Source organism: Solanum stenotomum, chromosome 11, assembly GCF_019186545.1.
Source record: "Solanum stenotomum isolate F172 chromosome 11, ASM1918654v1, whole genome shotgun sequence".
Lineage (NCBI taxonomy): Eukaryota > Viridiplantae > Streptophyta > Magnoliopsida > Solanales > Solanaceae > Solanum > Solanum stenotomum.
In genome coordinates, this window is record NC_064292.1 from 42,463,193 (window position 1) to 42,474,251 (window position 11,059).

General features: G+C 37.2%; 1 protein-coding gene across 1 annotated transcript; it reads right to left on the minus strand.

Moving 5' to 3' along the window:
• Positions 1–1,342: 1,342 nt before the first annotated feature.
• LOC125843606 (DIS3-like exonuclease 2) lies at positions 1,343–10,642 on the minus strand. The gene is made up of 7 exons (XM_049522745.1): positions 10,421–10,642; positions 6,978–7,306; positions 6,814–6,867; positions 6,626–6,694; positions 4,273–6,510; positions 2,451–2,522; positions 1,343–2,257 (listed from the first exon to the last, which is right to left on the minus strand). The coding sequence occupies exons 1-7, from the start codon at positions 10,530–10,532 to the stop codon at positions 1,853–1,855; spliced, it is 3,279 nt and encodes a 1,092-aa protein (XP_049378702.1). The 5' UTR covers positions 10,533–10,642; the 3' UTR covers positions 1,343–1,852.
• Between the last annotated feature and the right edge of the window lie 417 nt (positions 10,643–11,059).

Consider the following 11,059-nt stretch of genomic DNA (forward strand, 5'->3'; position numbering starts at 1 on the left):
GATAACAATTTTGGTGATATCATTCCATCACGAGGCCTACGACGAAGATCCTTTGTCACCATATCTTTTCATCACAGTACCAGGGGGTCTTTCATCTTTGTTAAGTGCTCATGCCCGCCAAACCACGTTTCATGGAGTGAAAGTCACTCCACAGACTCCACCTATTACTCACCTTTTTTTGCAGATGATGCCTTATTTATTTTTTAAGTTGTGGAGTCGGAGGCTAATATTATTAACAGTGTTTACGACTCTATCAAGATGCATATGGACAACAAGTTAATTTTCATAAATCTGAAATATATTTCATTAGATATACCACAGAAGAGACGAAGGATGTTATTGCATTCATTCTGCACGGAAAATACACCATTAATATACCCGATCTATTACTATGAAATCCTTAACAAGAGTAGAAATATGCACAAGCAAATCAAGTCACATAACATATTCAGACTCAAAGCAAAGTATGCAGACACATAAGAATTGATACGTCCTAAGTCAAATAATATTACAGTCGATGAATGAAAAATCGAAATAATACATGTGATAAAATAACATTACTGCCTCTAACAAAAATCATAACACTAGGCAATCATAACACTGGGCACAATCACCCTTAGACTATGAACCTTCACGACCACCACCTCATCGGGAATAGAAACCACCTATGTCACTTTGTGCACCTCTCCTAAGGGTCAGTGTTTGTGTGGCCTTAGAAGTCAAAGCCTGAGAACCGTGATGCAAACCACCCCGTTTGAGCTTGAAATGATCTCTCACAAAATGTCATGTGTCACCACACTCAAAACAATCCCTACGGGGCACAAATGAGAGCAATTTGAATGACCGAAAGTTCCTCCGTGGCCTAAAGGTCTAAAAGATGATCCATGTGAAGTTTCTATTAGACTTAAAAATTGAAGTTAAAGAGTACTTTTTAGAGATATAGTAAGCAAAAGGCCAAAATGTTAAAACGTCCTTGCGAAGGACATTATTGTTAGACCTTACTCACAGGAGACGTTAAAACCAATTCATCATAGGATCATTTACGAACTTTGCCCAAGTAGAAACTTTTATAAACGGTCGTAGATGACTGAATAATCTGATCCTTCCAAGAGCTTAAAGAATCTTATTTATTCTCTTCCATTTGTTAATTGAAGAAATAATGGCAAATAAAAAAACCAAACAAGGCTCTGGCAAATGAGGACACCTAGCTTTTTTTGGCATCCAACCATCATCAGAATGCATCAAGCATTCTCCGTGTGCTCGCGGATGGAGAATTCGTTCCCATTTCAGAGTCTCACATTCAGATTACAAAGGAAACATAAAATATTGACATTTTACGTATGCAGGAATCTTTAAGGATATATAAGAAGAAAAAGTATAATATACTTATGTAGCCACGAATTACAGACCAAAATATGACCATACAAAAGTAGAACTGTCAAGGACTCCCAACTTCAAAAACCATGGGTCCTAGTCCAGCAGAAACTTAAGGAGAAAAACATTAAACAGAAATTTGTCTCGGAAATTGGGCATCAGAATGTCAATGCAACAGAGTCGGCTTAAACTTATATAGGAAGGAGACGGCCAACAAAAATAAGGACCATATCCTATAGGTAGCTTTGGTTAAAAACAGCCACTATACAAAAGACCCCATTTATCTACACATCCTATTAGATGTCAGTCCAGCATTGAGCCCTTGCTATGTACGCATCGGGCAATCTAATCGGAAGATCTGAATTCTACTCAAACCTATAAACTACCTTGGTATCTACACACCAGAGTTGCACTTACTTCCAGGATATCACACTTCCAACTTCAGTTTAACCAGAATAATATTCACACAAAGGCTCAGTTACTTGAAATATGAACTAATAAACAGCCTTGCCCCAATATCAAGGGGGCCATACCCTCCTCCAATAGCGTGAAGAGCAACAGTGATTGTTGAAAGAAGTCGCAGAGTCACAGGGAAAACAGCAGGTTCGATCTTTGGTATACCAGGAAGACAAGATTTTGAAGCATTTCCAATTTGTAACACACCGCTCCCTTCCCGATTATTTGGTCCACACAAATCCAGTTCTTGGTTCAGTTCACATGGGCTAAGAATGAGTGCTACTTCTTCAAGTGATCTGCACTTCCCTGGACTACCCCTCCTGTTAAAGCGCTTATTTGTAGACGGACTAAGTACCAATGTTGAAGTAGCCTCAAGCCACTCCACAGTCAGTCCCTCAACTTCATCATAATATATGCGCTGTTCAGTCTGAAAGTGTACAAAACCATATAAACAAGACATTCAGAGAATAAGGCATGTCAGATATACATACCAAGTATAAACAAGACAAAGACAGAAGGGATGAACAACTTGCTGGGATCCAACAGAGAAAACTGGTCCTCAAGGGAACTTCTGGATTGTAAATAATAAATAGATCAATCAATCAGGGTAACAAACTTACAGCAAGCTTGTGGATGTATAATGACATGAATCGCGGTCCCAAACCCATAACTCTTGCTTCTGAGAACAATATCTGCATGGAGGATAACACACTAATAATCAAAGGACTATTCTTGTCCTTGAAAAAATCAAAGGACGTGTCCTTGAAATATTGATAATGTACAAGGATGAAGTCAAGATAAGTGGCCAAAGGTGAAAGGACTATGCATCGTGAAAATTCCAATAAAGAGCAAGGAAAAAGGTTATATAAATAATCAAGTTCTGTAATCCTCTCATCTTCCCTATGTGTAGCTATTGCGCCTTTTTATAGATAAACTTGCAACTTCTGTTGATTAGGTCCTTCAAAATCCATGCCGCACCCAATCTGATACGATTTGGGTGTGGATGTGGGTGTGGGTGTGGGTGTGGGCGTGGGATCCGTACTTGATTTGGTTTAACCTAACTTGGATGCTAAACTATCAGTTTAATAACTTCATTGCATAGTTGAAACATGTACAAATATATATACGTACAGTTCCTATATATATCCCCGAATCCTAAGATTTAGAAGATGACGAATCCGACTTCTAGATCAGCACCTGTGTTGGGTGCCTACATCCATATCTAAGCAACATAGCTTGCAGCACAACTAACAGTACAAAACATCTTTCCTTTTTTTTAGTTGTTAAAGAGTACAAAATGCTGTTATTATCCTGCCATTCAGCCCTTCTCATTTTCGAAACTTGATAGACACAAGTTATCAGAGGACTACTTTGATCCTAAAATTTTTTATACAGTACAAGAAAGATTCCCACATCTTTCCCATGTAAAGCTATTGGAACTTTCAAGACAAAAAGACTAGCAGCACATAATGAAGTACAAGGATCTCCAGCATTCCCTTCCTCTTTGGGCTGTAAATTCAGCCCCCGAACTGTCTTTCTTACAACCTACTACGCTGAACTTCTAGATTTCTTCATGTTTTTTACTCAAAGCATAAGTAGCCAAATTTCATTAATTGTTTACATAGTCAGAAAGAGCTAACTTTGCTTGTAACTGTTCATTTCTCCAGCGATCTTGATGCTGGCTTCATATATAAAACCACCTTACTTATCAAAAGATATGACAAGCCTATGTGTTTGCTAAATTCTCAAAATACTACCAAGTTCAGGTCATTTTTCAATGGCTGAAATCAGCTTCAAGATCAGAGATGTACAAACAGTCAAACAGCATGCTAATGAATTTAGTAGCTTAAATGACATGACAAATTTTTAAGTTCCTCTAGAGTTCTGTTGCTTTCAGGCTGTAAATTCAGCCCCCTAAACTGTCTTTCTTACACACCAGTTGCTGTAATTCCAAAGAATTTCATGTTCTTCACTCAAAAATATAACAAGCCTTATGTGTTTGCTAGATTCACAAAAAAAATGCCAAGTTCACGCCATTACCCACTCTTTTGTCAATGGCTGAAGTTCAGCCTCAACATCTGTGACTTACAAACATTCAGCTAAGACCTGATAGCATTTCAGGTACCAAATAAAGCAATTTGGGTGAAAAAACTCAGGTTCACTGATAGCTTATTATCATCGAGAAACGCAGATGGTCAAGCATGAAAACTCAAGGCAGAAGATCTAACTTTTTTTCACCCCACCCCCTCACCCACCCACCCCAAAAGAAAGAAGCACAAAAGATCTGATATTAGTGCAAGATATCCATTTATCTTGTCAAGACTAAACCAGCATTTATGTTTAACAGGCACACTAATTAGAGGTCATCCCACAACACCAATTGCTACCTCCAACCTTCATTTGTTGTAAAAGAGTAGAATGCTTTAGACATACGTTACGTACCTCCTTTCTTTTTAGAAGTACCCACATGTAGAGTTTCTCCATAGCATCTTTCACGTGCCTGCAAGCCAACTTTCTTTCATTGCAATGGGAAGCAATATCAGCAAGAGTTTCTGCACAGGGAGCCTTATATTTTGATGCTGCTGCAGATAATGCTTCTTGAGCTTCAGGTGATTCAATTGCATCTTTATTGAAGTATACATCGGTCAAACATCTTTGGCGTCTCATTTCTCCCTGATCTGGATTTTGCAACAACTTGAGCTTCAGATACACCTCTTCAGCTTCTACAGCTGCAGCAAGCATCCGATGCACCAGAATATCCGGATAGCGCCGGAGCGGAGAAGTAAAGTGTGTGTATAAAGGAATAGCAAGGGCATAATGACCCCTATCATTTTCATCTTCTACATCGCCACTGCAGAAGTAAGTTGCCAATTGCATGGGTCTTGCAGCGTAAGACATAAGAATATCTGTTAACACAGAATCATCCGCAAGCTCTCGTCTAATGCACTCCAACGAATTATGAATCTGGCCAGAAGAAGTAGTGTCCAATCTCAGACCATGTTTAGAGCAGAAGGACTCAAACTCTCTGAGCTTACGCAGGTTGGGTTCAGGGTGCCTTCGCAATAGTGCACTGGAAGGATAAGCTCTAGTTATAACTTCAGCAGCTGTCCTGTTGGCCAAAAGCATAAACTCCTCAACAAGCATGTTTGACTCCTTCCTTCCACTGAGCACACTATCATAAGGTATCCCTTCTTCATCAAATAAGAAAACTATTTTGGGACTTTCGAGTGACAGAGCCCCATCTTCAAACCTCTTTTTCTTCAAGATTTTAGAGATTTCATAAAGGTTCTTGACAGATGTAACAACATCAGACCATTTAAAAAGGCCATGTAACACTGGCCAAGAATGTTCTCCTTTATAAGAACTTGGATTATCAAGCAACCCATCAATAATATCCTGAGCATGATCATACGAGAGCTTGCAACAAGATTGAATTATAGTGCGGCCAATCCAGCGCTGAATAAATTCCCCAGATTGATTGATGTCCCAAAAAATAGAAAAAGCAAGTCTGTCCACACCAGGTTTAAGCGAACCCAGATTCTCAGAGAGCAATGGGGGCAACATTGGCAATTTACTTTGCAACAAATACACACTTGTTGACCTCGCTTGGGCATTTTCATCTAAAGCCGAGTCTGGTAGAACAAAGTATGAGACATCAGCTATATGGACCCCAACTCTAAAAATACCGTCAGGCAACCTTTCAACAGACAGTGCATCATCAAGATCGGTGGCAGTAGCAGGGTCAATTGTAAAAACACACAAATTTCTGATGTCTCTTCTACTCTGAAGCTCCTCTTTAGGTATTTCCCATGGGATACTTGGAAGACATGATAGGGTCTGTTGACAGAATTCTGAAGAATCAATTGCATTTTCGTATAAGGTTGCAGCAAGCTGTGGCTCCAGTTCTCCACCTCGTCCAAATATGTCAGTGACATGAGCTTCTGGGATATAGTTCTCTTCTGCCCAGTCTGCAATCCGTGCGGCTACTAGGTCCATCTCCACTGCCACATCACCAGCTTCCAATCTTTTCAAAATGAGGTCTGGCAGGCTCTTAAACGGCACCATCATTTTCGGAAGCCGAGGATCATTTGGTGTTAACAAGAGATATTGACAGTTCAAGGCAGTCGATAAATATTTATTCTTCTTCAAGTCCTTTTTGTTACCTTCTCTACTCCACATCCACTTCTTGACATTGAGAAAACCGACAATAGTGTCCCGACGAGGTGACCCCTCAAGGATAGCCACAACCCTGCCTGTTGGTCGTTTAGATGGGAATGAATCCACAACAGCTGACAATCTCTCTGTTGCATGCATAGCATCATTTATTTCACTATAGCACCCAACCATGGAAGGTTTCGGAGCAGTCATATTATGTCTATTGACATAATCATTCTCCGCAGGTACCTTTTCTTCAGGATGTGAAATGTCTCCAAAGGACTGCCCACTTCTATAACCTAACACACTTTCCAAGGGGCTAGAACACTTTCCAAAACTACTGAACTCATAATCTGTGTCTACCTTGTTCTTCCCTTTGCAACTCTCTCTGACAAAGTCTGAATTGTCAGACTCCAACATACCATCGTCTACCAATGCGGAACTCTCAACACTACCTGTATATCCTTTCATTCTAGTCCAAAGAGAAGGAGGATCAACTTCAACAGCAACAATGTCTCCTTCAACCTGCAAGAAATTGTAGAAAAGAAAATGTAATCCTGCAGATGGCACATTCAGCAACCAACAAATAAACTGACACATATAAATGACTAATCAAGGACAAAAGATACACCAGACTTACGGCTCTGTTTTGAGCTGCAACTCCACTAATAAGAACATCTGTTCGCACACTATCAACTTTACAATAGGCCTGAGAAGCAGGGGTTATATAAATATGCTTCTCATGAAAGCATCAGAAGAATTATCAAATCAACGCACAACTAAAAATGGAGCAGCAAAGAGATAATTGAATTTGTTACTATGGATTACCTCAAGTCTATTGTGGGCATTGACACGAAATAATGCTTTAAAGACATGACCCCTCTGTGCATGACAACAAAAGCATATCATCAAACTTCCATTCAACAACCACACATTCGTTTAATTAGCTTATCTATCAATATACAAGTTTCAAGGCACGTTATGAGGCTGACCTCCAGTGCTTTATGAACGGCTTCTGCTGGCCAATGTGAAGAAAAATATTTCCTCTGTGGGTAAGAAGTAATTGACTGGTCACCATAAGCAATATAGTCTGGGCATGAACCTGAATATACTTGTCCACCAACACCCGGTGAAAACGTTAGCTGCACAGGGAGACTTTCAGTCTCTGCTGCCTGTTCATTTAAACGCATTGTGGGCAAGGAAGTAAAGGCAATGTCTGATGCTCTAGGCAATGAAAACTCTTTAGATCCTTCATGATTCAAGATGGGAACACCTCCCTTAAAATTTGATTCCCCAAGACAGCCAGTCAGCGAACTACTTGCTGTTGCAAGTACAAGCTCAAATAAGTGAGAGGAAACGTACAAACGACAGACTCTATCAAACCACGATCCATACTGTCATGCAAGAAAAGCTCAACTGTTTTCCCCACTCAAGAAAAAGACTCACAACACTAAAGGCCTAATTATAAATTACATATTGGTTTAACTAGTTAAATCCATTATAAAAGAAATCAAAGAGGAAGTACAATAACTTGCAAGAAACATAAAGTGGAAACACAATTAGCATAAAAGAACACAAAAGAAGATAAATGTATTTCAACTCTAACATCAAGCTCTAGTTTCCACCAAATTAATGCGGTCCGAGGAGAGTAGCCAGTCTAATCACAGACCTCCCTCCAGTTTTGCCTTGATTAAACTAACCTCCCTTGTGATTTGAGCTATTACACTCACCTCCCTTATTTTGGTATTTTTTGTAATTAAACATGTTAATATGGTAAATTTTCTATGCCTTCCAAATCTACCTTTCTATGACATTAAATCCTCTCAAAGACTTCCCTTCTTGTCTCCTCTCTCAAAACCTATTCAAGACGCCATTAATTCCTCCTCTAAGTTTGTAATACATTTTTCCCATCAATTATTTGCTCCTATAGTTAATAGTAAGTATCATCTTCCTGGTTTACAATGCTTTGATAGGTTCGGTGCCTTGTCATGAACTGGACATTTTAGGATCAACTTGATATGAACTTCCAAATAGAAATGATTTTTTTTATCTTTGGTTTCTCGTTTTGATATTTCATGTGATCCTAACGCTTTAGATTGACATGTCTTTCAATAAAAGATCAAAAGCTTTTGTGGAAATAACAAGATAAAATTAATGGAAGAGACAATCTGGAGATTGTGAAGAAAGAGTCACAAAGCGTGACAGTGTTCTGAAAGTTGTTCTTTTCAGGTTTAAGAAGACCTTGAACTCCACAATTATGCAGCGGAGTGTATTTTACTAAATATACCAATTCATATCCTTTTTTCCATATCAGAATTCTACATGATTGAAGAGCATTCTTCAACCTAATAACTAATATTCCTCTTGTTCAACCAAAGAGTGTATTTGTGGAATATAACAAAGAAATTATCATTTAAAAATATTTTGTTACAAGAAAATGAAAATAAGTGAGATGGGTGCAATATCTCAAATTAAAGGGGAGATTAGTGTTACAAAGCCAACCCTTCACTATTGTCTCTGAAATTATCCCTAATTCTTTTTATTTTGATAAATATGAGTGAAGCTCGGTTATTTTCTTAACAAATCCACAAGCAAGCACACATTAATGGCTCTACACATTACCTTCTCTTTGGGGCGGATCTATAACAAAGGGTAGGTATTTATTAAGAAAATAATATATACTTAAAAGTATATTTAGCTGGGAACCCAAAACTCTAAAATACTAAAATAGTCTATTGGTTCCGTGGTAAGCGAGGAACCGACTACAGCTTTGCTCTTGCAAACGGCGAGGGATCGATCCCCGTTATGCATATTTTAACTTTTACTTTCATTTGTTTTTTTTAAATAAGGTAGAGAACTTTTACTTCATTCGTGGCATACACTAAATTTTACTTCCATTTGTTGCATACTTCAACTGTTACTTCCATTCATTGCACTTTAGCTTCCATACACTGCATTTTTTTAACATTTACTACAGTTGCTATTTAAAAAACATCATGCCGACGAGGCAATGAGTACTAATTCTTCTGCTTCTCTTTTTTTGTTCAACGGAACACAACAAATGAAAAGTCAAACTAAAGAAGAACTAGTTAAATTATCCCCTGTTCCCTTTTAAGTGATTTTTAACCTCTTCAATTTATTCCAAAATACGTATTATTATTTTTCAAAGTTACCCTTGTTTATTAAGTGTTGAACAAATTCCTAAGAAGTTCTTAAAATTTCTTTACATTTTTGCATGTATATATTATAGGGTCTTTTAGAATAATTCACTTAACTAATATTCTTAAGTGATATTTTTAATGGGTGAAACCCCTAAAAATCACTTAAATATGAATTGAGAGGAGTAAAACCCTTGCTAAAAGTATCACTTTTGCCCAAATTCTGATTATAAAAATCAACTCTCAGACAAAGTAAGAAGGGCTTTAAGGATCTAAAATTGTCATGTTATTGCATCCATTGAAATAGCTTTTTCTTTGATAATCATATTATAAATGAGTTGCAAAATAGTTGTAGTGATGAATTTCTGAATGATTGTTTAGTTGTTTAAAAATGAAATATTTGAAAGTTCACTTTAAAATGCAATCATTGATCATTTTCAAAACATGTCATGTCGTTGAGTACAAGTGCAATGAAACGGTTATATATTCATATATTTTGTTTAAGTGGTTCGTTATTTCTTAAATATATACTTTGAATACCGTTACTCGTTTCTTAGTCAGGTTATTATTATATATATAATAACTTGATGTCAGTATTAGTATAGGAATAGTGATGGAACCAGAATTTTCACTAAAGAGAAAATGAAGAAGATTTAACATATATATATATACACAACCTTCTTTTTTTACCAAGTAAAAGGTTTCACTGATAATAAAAAGGCCAACTTGGCCATTTACAAGTGGTGTACCAAAAAGAGGAGAAACCCATAAAAATGATATTCTCCAAAAGACGCCCAATCCTATCTATATACCACAAGGAACTACATGGGTTCATCTACATACGCAATCTCCAAACAACACCCAATCCTATCTATATACTGACAGGAACTACATGGGTGCACCTAAATATACAATCTTTTACCTATGATAGTATAAAATTTCTACAGAAGAGGTTAACACCCCTTTGAACAAGGTGGCTCCGCCATTATATAGGAACCCATAAACTTCAAATCCTAGATACATATCTGCTTTCCATCAGCAATTGATTTGGTTACAACCACATAAATAGAAGACTAATATGATTAATTCATGTATGCTTAAAAGTGTTACATTAATTATACATAGAAAAAGTTAGAATCACTTAGCAAGAAGTTCAACTAATAAAATAAAAAACAACATACAATTTGCCTTCACCATTTTTAACACATAACATTTGATTTCCAACGGCGAAATCTGCAAATACCAATACAATCACATAGAACATACTAAAAACATACCTGTTGGAGGAGAATTTTGCTTAGATCGTCTAGATCGACGGTTTTTCTTCTTATCAACAACTACAGCAGTCTGATTCTGATTTTCCCCAGACTCCGCAACCAGTACACCCATTCTCTGAAATTTAAACCTAAAACTTAAAAAGAAAAAATACACTAAAAACGATCGGCGAAGTAGAAATCAAGCATGAAACATCTTCCGATGTATAAAAATTAACGGAAGAAGAAAGAAAGCAAAGAGAATTAGTAGTGCGGTTTTTGTGTGTATATATGTATATGAATATGATATGAGGCTTGTGATGATTGGTCGGCGTAGACAATGGTACCGACTATTGATTCCTTTGTCTTCTCTTCTTTTTTTTTTTCTTCTTCCTTGTTTAGGTAGATAAATATGCTTTTTTTTATTTTATTTTTTATTTCCCTCTCAGTGATCAGTATTTACAGTGAAACCCGACTAAATTCGAATTTACGTCGAAGAGTCCCACATTAGGGGTAAACGCTTCCTAATAATGGCAACTTATATCTAAGGAAACTCAAATCTAAGAGCTCTTGATTAAGAATGAAGGGATACTTTACCACTTCACCACAACTCTAATTGGTTTTATTTTATATCTTACTAGTCATTTGCTTTGAGGGAAAGGG